This window comes from Sabethes cyaneus, chromosome 2 (genome assembly GCF_943734655.1).
Source record: "Sabethes cyaneus chromosome 2, idSabCyanKW18_F2, whole genome shotgun sequence".
Lineage (NCBI taxonomy): Eukaryota > Metazoa > Arthropoda > Insecta > Diptera > Culicidae > Sabethes > Sabethes cyaneus.
The window spans coordinates 167,282,369-167,298,604 of record NC_071354.1 but is presented as its reverse complement, the minus strand read 5'-3'; the positions used below and the strand labels follow the sequence as shown (position 1 = coordinate 167,298,604).

Below are 16,236 nucleotides of genomic sequence, written 5' to 3'. Positions count from 1 at the left end.
AAATATCATCAACCACTTGCAGTTCATCGCCGTCAACAGTCGCTATCCGTAGCACGGGAATATTGTTTTCTCTGGAGTCTATTCATAGCATATAGGGTTTATTTCTAATTCCCGTCGTAGTAAGTAAAGCCATTCTAATTTTCATCATTTGTTAGATGGATTTAATGAATACTCCAAAAGTTCTTGTGCAGATTTAACTAAAATACACTTACCTTCCGATCCGTGAACTTTGAAACCACTGAAAAGCGATTATTAAAGCATATTATTGAAATTACGCAACTGACTTTATTTCTTTAATTCGTCGTACCGTTTTAAAATCCGTCCATCAATATTTTTCATCGTCCGAATTAAAAATCACACCAATGTCTACGAAGCTAACGCGCATGTATTTGTGTAAGACGGCATGATAAATGTTAATCTGCAAAATTTCTGCAGGTCAAGCAAGTTTTTCTGGCTATAGAATAACGACTATGTCTTGCATGAGTTATTTTCATTTATGAATGACGGAAATTAAAACGATTAGTCGACATTTTCTTCTTCATCGCACGAAAAATCGTTGGAATGTTGGCTGGTAGGACTTCTTCAATGATAAAAAGCATTGAAATAGATCTCAGCTCACTTTGATTGATCGCGTACGATAGACAACAAACTAAAATACTAGGGAATAACTATAGGCGATTACGACGGGAATAGGCAATTACGACGAAGCAGCAACATACCCTATTTGGTTTTCGAAGCATTAATTTATAGTCCAATTTTTAGGAAGCTTTTAACCTCGCGCAGATTGCTTCCGTCGTTTCAAAGTTTTTAGTAATAATTCAAGCGTGTCTCCGAAGGCTAGAAGTTGACCACTAGAGATCGTTCCTCTCGTTTCGATACCTGTTCACTACATTACACCTTCAACACCGATGTTAAATTACATACAGCAACTCCGTTTTCTTGCAGTGAACCTCTGCACGATTCGAAAGGACTCTTAAATGCCCCCGAAACAGGTACTCGCGCCGGTGTAACTTTATTCAAACGTGGCAATTTGTCCGAGAACCCGTTCTCGTGTATTATCTGCAGATAGCTATTCGCGCTTGACTGTGTCGTAATCGACTCTGAAATCCACGAAAATATGTTACGTTGGCACATTGTAGTCCGGACATTTCTGGAGGATTTGTCAGAATGTGAAAATTTGATCCATAGCAGCATGGGTACATCCGATATTGCTCTATGAAATATCTGGCTATTGGGGATAAACTATGCAAAAAGAATTGGAAGAGCGCATTACTGGCAACGTAAATCAGCGTAATGCCGTAGTAATTGCAGGATTATAACCGATTTTGTAGTCGGGACAAACCAAATTTTTCATCCCCACCGCCGACAGTTTCTCTTACTCCGCAATCCTGTAAATTATCCAATGTATAGCCGTTGTTTTATACGGACATTATTACTACGACCAATATTTTTTTGTATTGTGATATCGTTCACTCGTTTTTACTGTATTCCGCACTTCGTTCTTTTTCCTCGCTATTGATTGAGCGAATTGCTTATTATCCGTGCCTAAGTGTCGATGTCTTCACCCATGTTTCCATGTTTTTACTGCTTTTCAACCAATCTTGCTCTTTAGTGCCAGGATGTGCGGAGACTGGATATCCTTGGACAGGAGGCTTCATTACGCACCTCGAGCCAGTAGCACTCTTGTAAACTTGCCCTGGCAAGAGGCTTCATTGTTGTTAAATGCACAATTCAGTACGAAAGAAGGACGAAGTACCGTTCCTAGAGGTTCCTGATGGTTTGCGTAGAGTTCTACCGGCTCTATTAGCTCTCTAATTTATCGCCGAATCTCTTCAAGATCTTCAAGGAACTGGGACGCTACTATAGTTTGTTGTCACTCTCAGGTTAACTTTCGTTCCATCTGTAATATCGGGTCGGCCACCTCACTTCGTTTGTGATCAAGTTTTCCACCATATCTCAACACACACCAGGCTACGAGATTGGTTCGTCTTTTAATAGAACTTGCACGTGTCATTAGTTTTTTTTAGTTCTATACGATCTTTTTCTTCTTTTTTCTTTTTTATCTTCTGGCGCTTTTACCTTCTCAGGATCGTGCTTAATTCATTCTACACTCGTCCATACTTGGTGAAATTCTGCCTCGTGGCAAATCTTAAATAATTTTCCAACTTTGTTTCTCTCCATTGCATACCCCGTTATATCATTCCTTTGGAGTACTCCGGGCCATCAAGTGGTAAATCTACGTAAGCGTGTCTAGAAGATCGTCTACCGCCTTTCCAGAAGCAACACGATTATTCCGTGTTGTTTTAGCCGGCATCCTGCTATTACGGAATGAAAGTCATAGAGTGGTCTCTCACCAATAACATGAGAAATATTGGACCATCGTCAAACGGAACCTGAAGAAGATTAAACAAAAACTGCTAGAATCAAACAGCTGTTTAATGCAAACTGGTGTTCTGCGGCGAACAAAATGAACAAAGTGGCCATACAGAATCTGATGCCAGGAGTTGAATGAAAGGTCCGACAATTCAGATTCGGTCAACCTGAAGCTTACCTGAATATCTGTCTTGAACGTTACATTAATTAAGCAGCAATTAGAAAAAGAACAGGGTTTTTCTATTGTAAAATTTATTCAATTTCCGTGCATTGTTGTTTAGAAGTTGTTTGACCAAATTTTGATGGTAATAACCTTTAAAAGTAGTTAATATTGTTCATATTCGTTTGTTGTTGGGAACACTGTAGTAGATCAATTTAGCAGTAGAACAAATTTGCGATGAAATTTGGTCTTCTGCATTTTTGTTCGTCAGACTTCGCAGCCTAGTATTAGAGAACAGGACAATTGCAAGGCTAGTGTTACGATTTCAATAGTCCCTCCTAATCGAGGTTCGAACATATGACGACTGGCTTCTATAATCCATGTAGATCAAATAACACGGCTTTGACAAGTAAATTATTATTATTTATACGCAAATACTGTTCAGTTACGATAAATAAATAGTTATAAATAGATAAATAGTTATAAATATAATTACGAAAAAGTGCTAGATGTTAAAGTTTTATTACACTAAATTAGTTTTATTACATCTACTTACAGGAAATAAATTAATAACTATTTAAGCAATCGTGAATCTCAAATAGAACACTGGCACTGACCTTAAACAATAATCGAGCACTCACTTTGGAGTAGGAATAAACATTGTTATCTAGAAGCGTATTCATATATATATATATATATATATCTATACCTATAAAGAAGGATTTCTGTCTGTCTGTCTGTCTGTCTGTCTGTCTGTCTGTCTGTCCGTATGTTCCTTATAGAATCGAAAACTACTGAACCAATCGGCATGAAAGTATGCATGTAGAGGTTTTTTGGGGCCAGGAAAGGTTTTAGTGATGGTTAGAAACCCCTCCCTCCACTAAGAGGGGGGGCTCCCATACAAGTGAAACACAAATTTCTGCATAACTCGACAACTAATCAAGCAAATAGAACAAAATTTGGCATGTGGGTGTTTTCGGTGACAAGAATTTATTCTATGGTAAATTGAGACCCCTCCCCTCTTTATAAGGGGAATTATAATTCCTCTCCTCTTCAAAAGGGGGGGCTTCCATACAAATTTCCTCATAACTCGAGAACTAATCAAGCAAATGGAACCAAATTTGGCATGTGAAGGTTTTCGAGGGCAAGAATATTTTCTATAGTAAATCAGGACCCCTCCCCACTTTAAGAGGGGGGGCTCCTATACAAACGAAATACAAATTTCCTCATAACTCGAGAACTAATCAAGCAAATGGAACAAAATTTGGCACGTGGGTGTTTTTGGAGACAAAATTTTTTTTCTATGATGAATTGGGACCCCTCCCCAGTTTAGGAAGGGGGGCTCCTATACAAATGATATGCAAATTTCCTCATAAGTCGAGAATTAATCAAGCAAATGGAACCAAATTTGGCATGTGAAAGTTTTCTAGGGCATGAATATTTTCTATGGTGAATTAGAACCTCTCCCCACTTTATGAGGGGGGGCTCCTATACAAACGAAATACAAATTTCCTCATAACTCGAGAACTAATCAAGCAAATGGAACCAAATTTGACACGTGGGTGTTTTTGGAGACAAAATTTTTTTCTATGATGAATTGGGACCCCTCCCCACTTTAAGAAGGTGGGCTCCTATACAAATGAAATGCAAATTTCCTCATAACTCGAGAACTAATCAAGCAAATAGAACCAAATTTGGCATGTGGAGGTTTCTGGAGGCAAAAATATTTTCTATGGTGAATTAGGACCCCTCCCAACTTTAAGAGGGGGTGCTTCTACACAAATGAAATACAAATTTCCTCATAATTCGAGAACTAATCAAGCAAATGGAACCATATTTGGCATGTGGGTATTTTTGGAGGCAACCATTTTTTCTATGATGAATTAGGACCCCTTACCTTTTTAAGAGGGGGGGCTCTCATACAAACGAAATACAAATTTCCTCATAATTCTAGAACTAATCAAGCAAATGGAACCAAATTTATGACCCACATGATAAATTTGGTTCCATTTGCTTGATTAGTTCTAGAGTGTTTGTAGGCAAGAATATTTTCTATGGTATATTTTCTATGGATTTCCCCACTTTAAGAGGGGGGGGGGGGGGGCTCCTATACAAATGAAAAACAAATTTCCTCATAACTCGAGAACTAATCAAGCAAATGGAACCAAATTTGACATGTAAGTGGTTTTGGACGCAAGATTTTTTTTCTATGGTGAATCGAGACCCCTCTCTTCTTTAGAAAGCGAGTTATGGCCCATCTCCCCTTTAAGAGGGTGGGCTTCCATACAAATGAAATGCAAATTTCCTCTTATCTCGAGAACTAATCAATCAAATGGAACCAAATTTGGCATGTGGGAGTTTTAGATGGCAGAAATTTTTTCTATGGTGAATTACGACCCCTTCCCCTTTTAAGAGGGGAGCTCCCATACAAATGAAATTCAAATTTCCTTATAACTTGAGAACTAATCAAGCAAATGGAACCAAATTTGGCATGCGGGAGATTTTGGAGTCTTGAATTTATTTTACGATAGTTAGAGACCTCTCACCCCTGTGGTAGGGGAATATGGACTCTCATACAAATAAAACAGAAATTTTTGCGAAACTCAAAAACTAATCGAACTCGAGAAATTCGAGACTCTTCCATAAAACATTAGTCAATACAAGACCACAAAAACTATCTATAGTAACACTAGATCATTCAGGACGAGACGGTCGCGAGTGTTGCCGGTGACCCGCCGTCGGAAGCGCCGCCCACTGGGGGGCTTGCAAAACTCGAGATTGTGACAAAGATCATCCGAGATTCATGATTTATGTACAACACAGGTTAATTTGTGGCAATACGAAGTTTGTCGGGTCAGCTAGTATATATATATATATATATATATATATATATATATATATATATATATATATATATATATATATATATATATATATATATATATATATATATATATATATATATATATATATATATATATATATATATATATATATATTTCCTAATAGTTTTCTAACATAATCTGTAGGTGAGTTAGATTTCCCATTTTATAACATGAACATTGATGGGTTAGTCGCATAATGATTTTCAATATAAATATAGCATAAACACTAACAATTTGAATTAAAATAGCTTTAAAATTTATTAAATCTAAATTTCCGTGTCTGTCATTCAATAATTTAAAACGTACAGTGTGTTTTTAATTAATATTTGAAATCACTAAACGTGAACTGGTGTCCACCTTTAAGGCCATCGTGTGGAATTTAAAACAACAATTTGATGGTAGCTTCTGGGTGGCCCCATCATTATCATTAAAACAGCAGGAAATCCAATTTACGCACCATACAGTTACTGGTCGGTTCATCCATAAACATATGGCACATTTTCACGCTTGAACTGCCTGATTCAATCCTTTCACAACCTCAGCCTTTCCCAAATAAAACCAGCAGTAGAACAAGTGTGTTCCGTTAGTGTCTAACTGTCGTTAAGGAACTATCAATCATACGAAGAATACACCGAGTGTTCGTCCCAATCCCGGAGGCTGTTTCTGGCTCAGAGCTAACCCAGCATTTCACCTCAATTTGTATTATTTAAACATAATAATTGGTTTCTCTTTCTTCCAGATGGTGTAAAATGGTCCACGCAGCTCAACTATTAGGCTATTGATATTTTCGACACAGCCAAACGCCCGTGCACACAGCGAACGAAATGGAACTACCAAAAGGGGCCAAAATTACCCACGCCGGTCTGCTGCAGCACACTCCGGATGGAAAGACGGAAATTCAAAAGATCACCCAGGCCGGTCTGGTTGCTCGCTCGCCGGAAGGAACAGCCGCCAAGGGGATGAACATTCGAGGAAACGAAGATCTGTGGGTGGAAATCCAGGCGAATACCTTCAAAAACTGGGTCAACGAGCATTTGCGTGAATCCGGGTTGCAGGTTAGAAAAATGATTTTTGTTTGAACATTGAAACATAAAACGGTAATAATTTTAATTATTCCAGGTAACTGACTTCCACGATGATTTCTGCAACGGCACATACCTGTGTGCTCTTGTGGAAGCCCTGCAGAAGCGGCCCCTTAAACCAACGTGGAATAAGCGGCCAGCAAACCAGCATCACTATTTGGAGAATGCTACCACGGCATTGAACGCCATCGAAGCGGATGGAGTGAAGCTAGTCAATATCGGGAACGTTGACATTATCAACGGCAATGTCAAACTAATCCTCGGTCTCATCTGGTCGCTGATTGTGCGATACCAGATTGGCCGGAGTAAGTTCCCGCCGAGAAAGCTGATGCTGGCCTGGCTGCAGGCTGCCCTTCCGGATTGTAAAGTCACCAATTTGACATCCGACTGGAACAGTGGGGTGCTACTATCGGCACTGCTGGATTACTGCGAGCCAGGAATATTCCCCCACTGGCGCACATTGGATGTGCACGATTCGGTCAGGAATTGCGAACGAGCCATGAACATAGCTTACGAACGGTTTGGAATACCGAAAGTTCTAGAGCCGGAATATCTTGCTTCCAGTTGGCTGGATGAGCTGTCCGGTATGACCTATCTGTCGTACTTTATGAAACCGGATGGTCCAGGTTATAATGCAACAATGAGATGGGTTAACAACACAGTTAAGAGACCAGTTTCAAATTTTACGGTGAGTTTCAAAAAATTTACAAATTGTGCCGTCACTTCTAAGCGATCTTGTTTTTTTTCAGACGGATTTCAACGACGGCAAGGTATTCTGTGAGATAATCAAGGACCTTGGAGGTCCAGTGCCAGATCCCAGCAAGCTAAGTTCGGATCCAGCTTTATGGGAGAGCAACCAAAACAAGATTATTGAGGGTGGTCTGAAGTTGGGTGTGAAACCGGTTCTCGCTGCAAAAGATATGGCAACCGCCGATGAGGAGCATCTGGGTATAATGGCCTACACTACTTGGCTACGATGGGTCATACCTAGAGCTCCGTTGGCCGATATGTTGGCGGTGCACTTGGAAAGCACTTCTGGAAGAATTGGTGAACCGACGCGGTTCAGGGTGGAAGTGCTTTCGAGGGAAATCGAACTTTCGAAGGTAAAGGCGTTTGTTAGTACGCCGAACAGCAACATCCTGCAACCGGTGAAGTTGAACTCCAGAGGAGAGGGAGCGTACATTCCGGATAAGTACGGAATGCATGAGATTCTGCTGGAAGTCGACGATAATCAGTAAGTTTTTTTCGTTGAAAAGTAGCAAGTAAATGATGCTGATAACTGCTGTTGTCTGCTTATTTCAGGCTGGGCGGCCATTTCTTCCGAGTATTACCACGATTGGTGCATGTGGCTCCACCCGGAATGGCACCATGCGCTTTGGGCAGTTTAGTTGAGGTTCTCGTCAATGCCACTGGTGCTCCCAAGTTTGAGGATATTCTGGTAACGGCGTACAGTCCATCAGGAAGGCCGCTGAAATGCCCTTTGAAAAAGGTAAGAGTAGATTATTTTATGCCAGATTATTAGGTCAACTATTTGCCATGGCTTTCATTACAAGAACGTTTATACACAATTCTACATATCTGTAGCAGCAGCGTTACCAGTGTGTTTAGTTTAGCAAAATCCGTAGATACTAGAACTTAATCCGCTCCGATCCAGCAATTCTGCAGAACCTATCAGATAGTGTAAATTTGATCCGTAGTGGGGAGAGTTCTCATTAACTCCGCCTGGTAGTTCCCAATAAATCCTTGAGTTAGCGGTGATAGCCAGTTATGATCCGCTCCTCCGATAGTGATCTCCTCCACTCGCCTCTGGAAAATTACCTATTATGGTGCTGTTTCCAGCATTTTCTATCGTGTTCTGCTGGTAGTCAGTTTTACCGGCGGCTCTGTTTGATCGTTAGAGACCCATCGGCATAGGCCGATGAAGCCCATTTGGCTCATCATCCTCCTGATTAACAGTGATGGGATAGGATTTTGGAGGGTACTTTTTGAGCGACTTTGCAGCATTCCAGCTTATCGTTCTCCATCCGATCTTAGAGTATTTTTTTCTACTCTCAGATTATCAAATTCATCTAGTACAGTTCTCTAACAAGTGATTCTTTACCACGCTTATAGAGATACCGGGTGATCCGTTCTGCTTTGTGGCTTTGTTATTTTTCAGTCTACAAATCTCCCGCTAAACTTCGTGGAACTCGGCTATCCCGAGTGATGGACATTACTGGTAAGGCTAATTTAATTTTCACTAATGTTTGCTGCATCGAAACTCAAGTGCTCAAGTGCGTCAAAATGCGACTTCCACCTGTCAACCATGTTATTTTCATTGCGTCTCCACGTAATCTATCTCTAATAAGTCTACCTAAGCACGAATTTCCTATGTATGTTTACATCATCTTTGACAATGACTCCTTGCGTCACTTCTTACTTCTTACTTCTTACTTCTTACTTCTTACTTCTTACTTCTTACTTCTTACTTCTTACTTCTTATTTCTTACTTCTTACTTCTTGCTTCTTACTTCTTACTTCTTACTTCTTACTTCTTACTTCTTACTTCTTACTTCTTACTTCTTACTTCTTACTTCTTACTTCTTACTTCTTACTTCTTACTTCTTACTTCTTACTTCTTACTTCTTACTTCTTACTTCTTACTTCTTACTTCTTACTTCTTACTTCTTACTTCTTACTTCTTACTTCTTACTTCTTACTTCTTACTTCTTACTTCTTACTTCTTACTTCTTACTTCTTACTTCTTACTTCTTACTTCTTACTTCTTACGGCTGAGATGCTCCACATCAAAATAAGAGAACAGAGAGCAGTAAACCTACAGCGAGATGCGGCAAGTTTCTCTAACGCGTACAATGGACTCGTGACTCAGATCAGATCGTTACACACAGCCACAAGCAGACGACGGACAACGGTGACAAATAACGACGATTAATTTTAAATAAAATTTTTGTGTATCAAATGTTTAAGAAAATGTAAATTAATATTTTAGTGTGTTGTTTAACAGAACATTGTCTATTGTACTTTCTTTTAATAAATAGTTCTGATGATGGCCGAAATGAGTAGGCATAAACGTTAGCTTGAAACATATTTTTTCAACGTTTTTCACCGAAAAGTATCAATTAAAACCAGACAAGCATTTTCGTACGGTGATTAAAATAGACCAAAAAAAAACTTCTTACTTTTTACTACTTGCTACTTACTAGTTACTACTTACTACTTACTACTTACTACTTACTACTTACTACTTACTACTTACTACTTACTACTTACTACTTATTTCTTACTTCTTAATCTTACATCTCACTTCTGATTGCTCATTTCTAACTGCTCACTTCTAACTGCTCACTTCTAACTGCTCACTTCTAACTGCTCACTTCTAACTGCTCACTTCTAACTGTTCACTCCTCACTTTCATTTTTCACTTCTCACTTCTCCCTGCTCACTGCTCACTGTCTCACTTTTCGCTACTCAGTTCCCGTTGCTCATTTCTTACTTGTCAATTCAGGGATGGTTCGATCACTTTGACTCAATTTGCATTCATTTGACAGTACCGTCTCAGCCGCTCAATATTTAACAAAGTTATGTGTGGGACATTTGTAGAAACAGTTATTATCTTTAATTTTGCTAAACAAAGTTTTGCTGTATCTTTTGTAGTTACAGCCCAAGTAACAATGTTGGTTTTATTACACACTTATGACGGTTCTGGTGACCAAAATTAGTCATAAATACCGCAATAAAAGTGCAATTAAACTCAAATTGTTGCTTGGGAGGGCTACATTGCTAGTACCTCATTAGTAATTAAGTGAACACTCATCGCCGTCGGAAACAGATATCACATCTGTCTAGATTTACAGGTTTTGCTAGGCCTGCTGAGCTATAGTTGGTTTTCCATTATTTTGAATTTGAAGCCATTTTTTAAAATAGCATTTTCAATGGTATTGCTAGATATTGCAAACATGGTAATATCCAGTGGGCGGTACTTTTTAGATAGAGTCAGTACGATCGTTGCACTAGTCCCGTAATTGTCCTATACTCTAACAGCCGACTGCGAAGTCTGTCGGTAAGGAAGGGTCAAGTCTTAAAGACTCAAGGCTTTGCTTTATCATTTGTGAGTTACTTGCGACAATCATGCATTAAGGGTTGAATAATAACTTAATTTTTCTTACGAACTTAGCCACTCCAATAAATTTCACCTTTCAGTAATACGCCTTTCATTAATAACATAATTTTCCCGTTACAGATCGACCACGGTCACAGTGCCATATTCAAACCGGACGAAGCCGGCGTCTGGGAGATTGCCATAACCTACCAGGGACGTCACATACAGGGCGGTCCGTTCAGCTGTTCGGTGTTCGATCCAAGTGGTGTCTCCGTGCACGGTCTGGACGGTGCCATGCCGCTGCGCGCACATTCCTTCGAAGTGGATGCTCGCGGCGTTGGCGTAAGCGGTGAACTGCACGTTGACATCGTGCACGATAAACGGTCGCTTGTCTGTTCGGTGGAAAAGTTGCAGGAAAACAAATACCAAGTTACGTTCATGCCACGCCAGAATGGCAAACATCGAGTTTATATCTATTTCAATGGATACGATGTTAAGGGATCACCCTATATAATGCGTGTTGGCAGTAAGGGTCGTTCGGGAAAGACAAGAAGCAGTCCGAACCACGACAGCCGGATGAGATCGGAGAGTCCGTCGTATCATTTCAATACCACATCCTTGAACAGGAAAAATGAAACGGTCCGCAGGGAGTTATACTCCCCGCAGACCGTTCAAATGGCCAAGGAGACATACGCTACTCGACTAACTTCGCCCATGCGTGAGACTCCATCACCCAGAGAAGTACACAACAGCAGCTACAGAAGCGAGTACAAGAACGTTTTATCGAACAACGATCACAGCTTCAAGAACAAAACAGAAACATTGGTGAATGACGTAAAGACTCCACCAAAAGACGAAGCCTACAACTACGTTAAAACCATTCGAACGGAGAATCATGTCACCAAAACGATTCGCCAACATCGGGACTCGGAGAGTCCCGGCCTGATTCGAGCTAGTCCCAGCCTGAAAAGTCCACAAACAGTTTCCTCGACAATCTACGAAACGAACAACTCAAGAAACGCAACTGCTAGTCCCAAGTTCTACACATCGAGCACACGTTACGTGCCCTCTCCGTCGCCGGTGGTGGATCATCGTATTTCAAGTCCGATCAATATGCACGAGAAAAACGAAACATACAAGGTTACCGAGCGGGAATCGTCCTACAAAAGTACAATCACGCGGGACGTTATTCGGGACAGCCCACCGGTGGAGTTGTACAAAACGTCTCCCGTTGCGGCCGTTGATTATTCGTCCAATATCAAGGTGACAGCAAACAATGGACCATCGCGGCGTGACAGTCGGGACGTGATCAACAAAACGAAGCATATGTTTTCGCACAACTCTTTGGAATCGTTGGCCAATCTGACCGAAAAGCAGTTGAATACGGACTTGACTTACGATAGGACGGTCGATCATCAGACCGAGAAGAATACGCAATTCAATAAGTTTTCACTGGGCGAAGGAAATTATAAAAACGATCGAAAAATTATTGATGATGAAGGGTTGTATCGTTCGGGAGGATATTTGAAGAATTATAAGACCGAGTCAAATTCCCGTTATGAGAAGTACACGACGGTAAATAGTGGATTTGAACCGATCGGACGTGACATTTCCGGTGCTAGAGCAATTCGCGTGCAGGACATTCCAGATGGTGTACTCGGTCGTCCGGTGGAGTTCGAGAGTAAGTAGAAATGCGTTGCTATGTTGGTGCCTTAAACAGCGTTGTTTGCTTTGCTTTTAGTCGACGGCTCACAAGCCGGTTCCGGAAATCTAGAGATTCTTGTCAATGGCGGACGCGTCACTTCGGCAGTTCGCGCTTTGGGTAATCAACGTTTCATTGCGAGCTTCACACCGCACGAATCCGGTGTCCATACGGTGCAGATAACGTTCAACGAGGAAACGGTGCCAGGTAAGTTCCTTCGTATGGAGTTGGCTTTTCTCAACTAGTCGTATCCGAAAAGGTGGGTCGTTAAAGGTTGGATATAAAAAGCATAATTCATTCAAGGCCCTCGGCTTCCAATTTGTCGGATTATTTTAAGAAGCGGAGCTGCTTTACTTTGTGGTCATATTGCAGTAGCATAAGAAGGAAGACACGGAAGAACGATTAACATTTTGATCTCAGGTCCGTTTCGTTTCTATAACCCAGCATTCTTCATTGGTGCAGCGTCCCATTGCCCCTGTTTAAATCCGGATTATTACATGTGAATATCAGGTTCGTCGCTGAACAATTTACGGCTTAGTGGGAGAATCGTTCAACGAAATGAATTCGAATCGAATTAATTACATGGTTGGTTCTTGTCTTACGTTTGCCCCTAACAATCGATGCAGTCTAAGTGGAATGTGGCATGGATGACAATTACATTCTGCGGTTATTCCAGATAATAGCTGCAAAATAGTTGCGAAATTGCTGCGGCAATTATCAACGCTGAACGAAAGAATCCGAGCTTGGGCAAATGCCTAATATATGCAGAGGTAATTACCTTTCTGGGCGCAGAAATGTATTTTACCCTGTTTGTTTGTGATTCGTGTAATGATGATTGATTGCATCGCTTGATTTATTGGCAGACGTTGGACAAGAGAACTGCGTATCATTCACAGCCAATTGTTTTTCATTGTGGGAAATCTAATAAGAGTGCTCAATCGCATGAAACACTGTACATATATTAAGAGCTTATAAGTATTTTTAATCTAAAATAATCGGCTAAACTAATGGCCAACAAATCATTATAAGGCTATACATAATCGCGTGTATCATTTAATAACAATTTAAGAATGTTTATGTTTATAGCTGTATCATTGGAAATACCATAAAGTAAACAAGAGAGAAGGGGTTAATATATTTATTAATATGTGTACTTGCATCGAATTACTAATGAAGCGTGCTTATTATTATTAATAAATTATCACGATACCTTCGATATATAACGTAAAATTCAATTGCCATTCACTACTATATTTTTTGTCATATATTTTCCTGCCCTTTATATATATATGAAATCACACCATCAATCATTTCGGTTGAAATTAATGTACTGGTCTGCTAGGAAGATATGGACTTTCAATCTGTTGAATGTATTCCACCTAATCGCTTTGTTTATGAACCATTCTAATAAAAACCGTAAAAACATAGCTAATAATCTTCATTAGGATTGTAAATGCTTAAACTAACTGATCAAAAAGTATCAAAACAATCATATATTCACTTTTTGGCGAATTTACCGATTGTGAAATTAACGTTGATAGCCCATGTTGTTAATAAATACAATTCATCATTCATCAATTCATCGTGTTTTGTCTTGACCTTTGTTATGAGGTTAGGCATTTAATTTTTTTTTTAATTTTTTAAAACGGTAGTTTTTACATTCAACAGAGAGGACGGTAGAGGAAAGTAATGAAACAAAGATGTTTATACTTCAGGGGTGGCAAGATCTGAAAGTAAAAGAGCGTAAAATTAGATAAGGAAGGGTCATTGAAGCGACGCCAAATAAAAAATTCCAAACCAATCCAATTCTAACCCGAACCAATTATAATCGGATTCGAACACACTTCTACTTCTAGGCCCTAAGTTAGTCAAGTATCACAAAATTTATCGCATTTCAAGTTGAAAGTTGAAATAATCAATTTAAGTAATGATGTTCGTCCGGGCATTTATTTCGTTCTGTTAAAAAACAAGGTAGAAGCTATGCAAGTAGATGTGATGCCTATGCAGGCTTGAAAGCCGGCTTCGATTGTGTCGACCACTGAATATTGTTGAAATCGGATGGAGAAACTTTACGGGCCGTAGTTTATTTGTCAAGATCGGTCCGGAAAAATCGAAGCTGTTTTGAAATCTAACCAGCGTTCCTCAAGGAAGCAACTTAGGTGCTTTGCTTTTCACACTATTCACCAACGAGTGCTCAATGCTGCTCTATACCACCTGTTTTACATGAACGATGTGGAGATATACCTATCCATAAACACCACACTTCACTGTTTGAGACTGCAGCAGCTAGTTGGCCTATTTAAGGCATGGTGTAGGGATAATTTATTAACAATCAGTATCTCCAAATGCAATAATCATCTCGTTTCACCGTAAACTGTACCTGATTACTTTCAATAATTTTATTTTAAGTCGTGCATCTCCACGGGTTTATCATATTCGTGATCTAGTAGTGAATCTCGACTGTGAGTTCACCATATGTTTGCACTTTGAAGAGATCATCGCAAAGGCTAATAGACAACTCGTAAAAAGCAGTGCCTAGGGCTTAAACGTCTTTCAAAGACTTGACTCTTCTTTATCGACAGACTTCGCAGCCGCCTATTAGAGTACAGGACAATTACGGGGCTATACGACGCATACGGAGCATACGACAACTAGCTTGTGAAACCAGCATGGTACTTCGAAGCTACTGTTTCAAAAGCACTCACTGAAAACTCGTATTCATCTTCAAAATTGCTAATGAGCTCTGGGATCCATTTTGCTTTCGTTCGCTGTAATGTGCTTTCTATATGATACATAGTGCAACTTGTTCGGACTCAAATCCCTCGAAAAGCTCAAATTTCAAAGCTGTTGATCGGGCAAATCGACTGTCCGTATGTCCTGGAATACCTGAACACTACACCTTACACTTTACACTCCGAAGCGAACTTTTCAACGAGAAACTTCCCTCATCTTAACGCACGGAGGGTTACCTACGGTCAGTTTAATCCGATAAGTTATATGGCAACTCAGTTCTACGCTGTTTACGACTTGTTCAATTTTGGCATCTCCATAAAAGTTTTCATAAGACGACTCTCCGCAGATACGATAGCTGTGTGTAGTTTTATATAGTTTTAGTTAAAATAATTTTTTATTTTCAAACGTTTGCAATTATAGCAGTGCTCATCAAGACCCTGTGCCGAATGAATTTATTTAAAAAAACAACAAATTGATTGTTGATTAAATTTTATATCTGCAGCGTTGGAATAGTTATCGAAGGATACGATTATTTCTGTCAACTTGTTCTAATTACTGGTATAAATACCCATGGAAAACTTTTGAGGGGTGTGACATGCGTATACCACATGCCATTGCATTTCAATAAAATAAAGTAACCACTCGAAAAAGACCACGCTGGTTCTTTCCAAGAATCATATTTTACCAGTCTCATCATAAATGATCAATTGCTGTCCCTTAACAACAAAAAACTAATAACCCAAAAGCTTGGTGTCATATTTCGTCGCCACCTAAAGCGTGTGAACGACGCAATTCAAGCACTTTTCTGTGCACATCAGTTGCATTGCTCTAATTGTTCCTCTTAGCCTTCTCCGCAATTTTAACTTCGTTATGTACCGATCGTTAATTGGGGGTCGGGTAAATATTATGACTCCAGGAATCTCCAGTAGGACGACAGTAACAGTTTTCATGAATAAACCTCATTCATTCAGTGCCACTGCTACTATGCAAGTTTGATTACTAAACCGATGACAACCACTCCATTTCACAGATTAAAGTAATAACGTTACATGGCGACCGTGTCAATGATGTTCAACGTTGTGGAATGTTTCAGAAATTCAGTCAATAATATCGGCAAACTTCAGTAGCTCAGAATCTGTCTGGATTATGGAAATAAAAACTGAAACACTTGAATACGAAGAATTGCTAGAAACTTCTTTTAG

General features: G+C 39.7%; 1 protein-coding gene across 1 annotated transcript in view; it reads left to right on the top strand.

The window, feature by feature from the left end:
• Positions 1-16,236, top strand: part of LOC128738108 (filamin-C) — a 133,734-nt gene that overhangs the window by 43,405 nt on the left and 74,093 nt on the right. Inside the window, exons 2-7 of the mRNA XM_053832963.1 lie at positions 6,158-6,473; positions 6,538-7,188; positions 7,250-7,734; positions 7,803-7,989; positions 10,741-12,280; positions 12,341-12,508. Of these exons, the coding sequence (XP_053688938.1) occupies positions 6,243-6,473; positions 6,538-7,188; positions 7,250-7,734; positions 7,803-7,989; positions 10,741-12,280; positions 12,341-12,508 (3,262 nt within the window). The 5' untranslated portion in view covers positions 6,158-6,242. The remainder of the gene's footprint in view (positions 1-6,157; positions 6,474-6,537; positions 7,189-7,249; positions 7,735-7,802; positions 7,990-10,740; positions 12,281-12,340; positions 12,509-16,236) is intronic.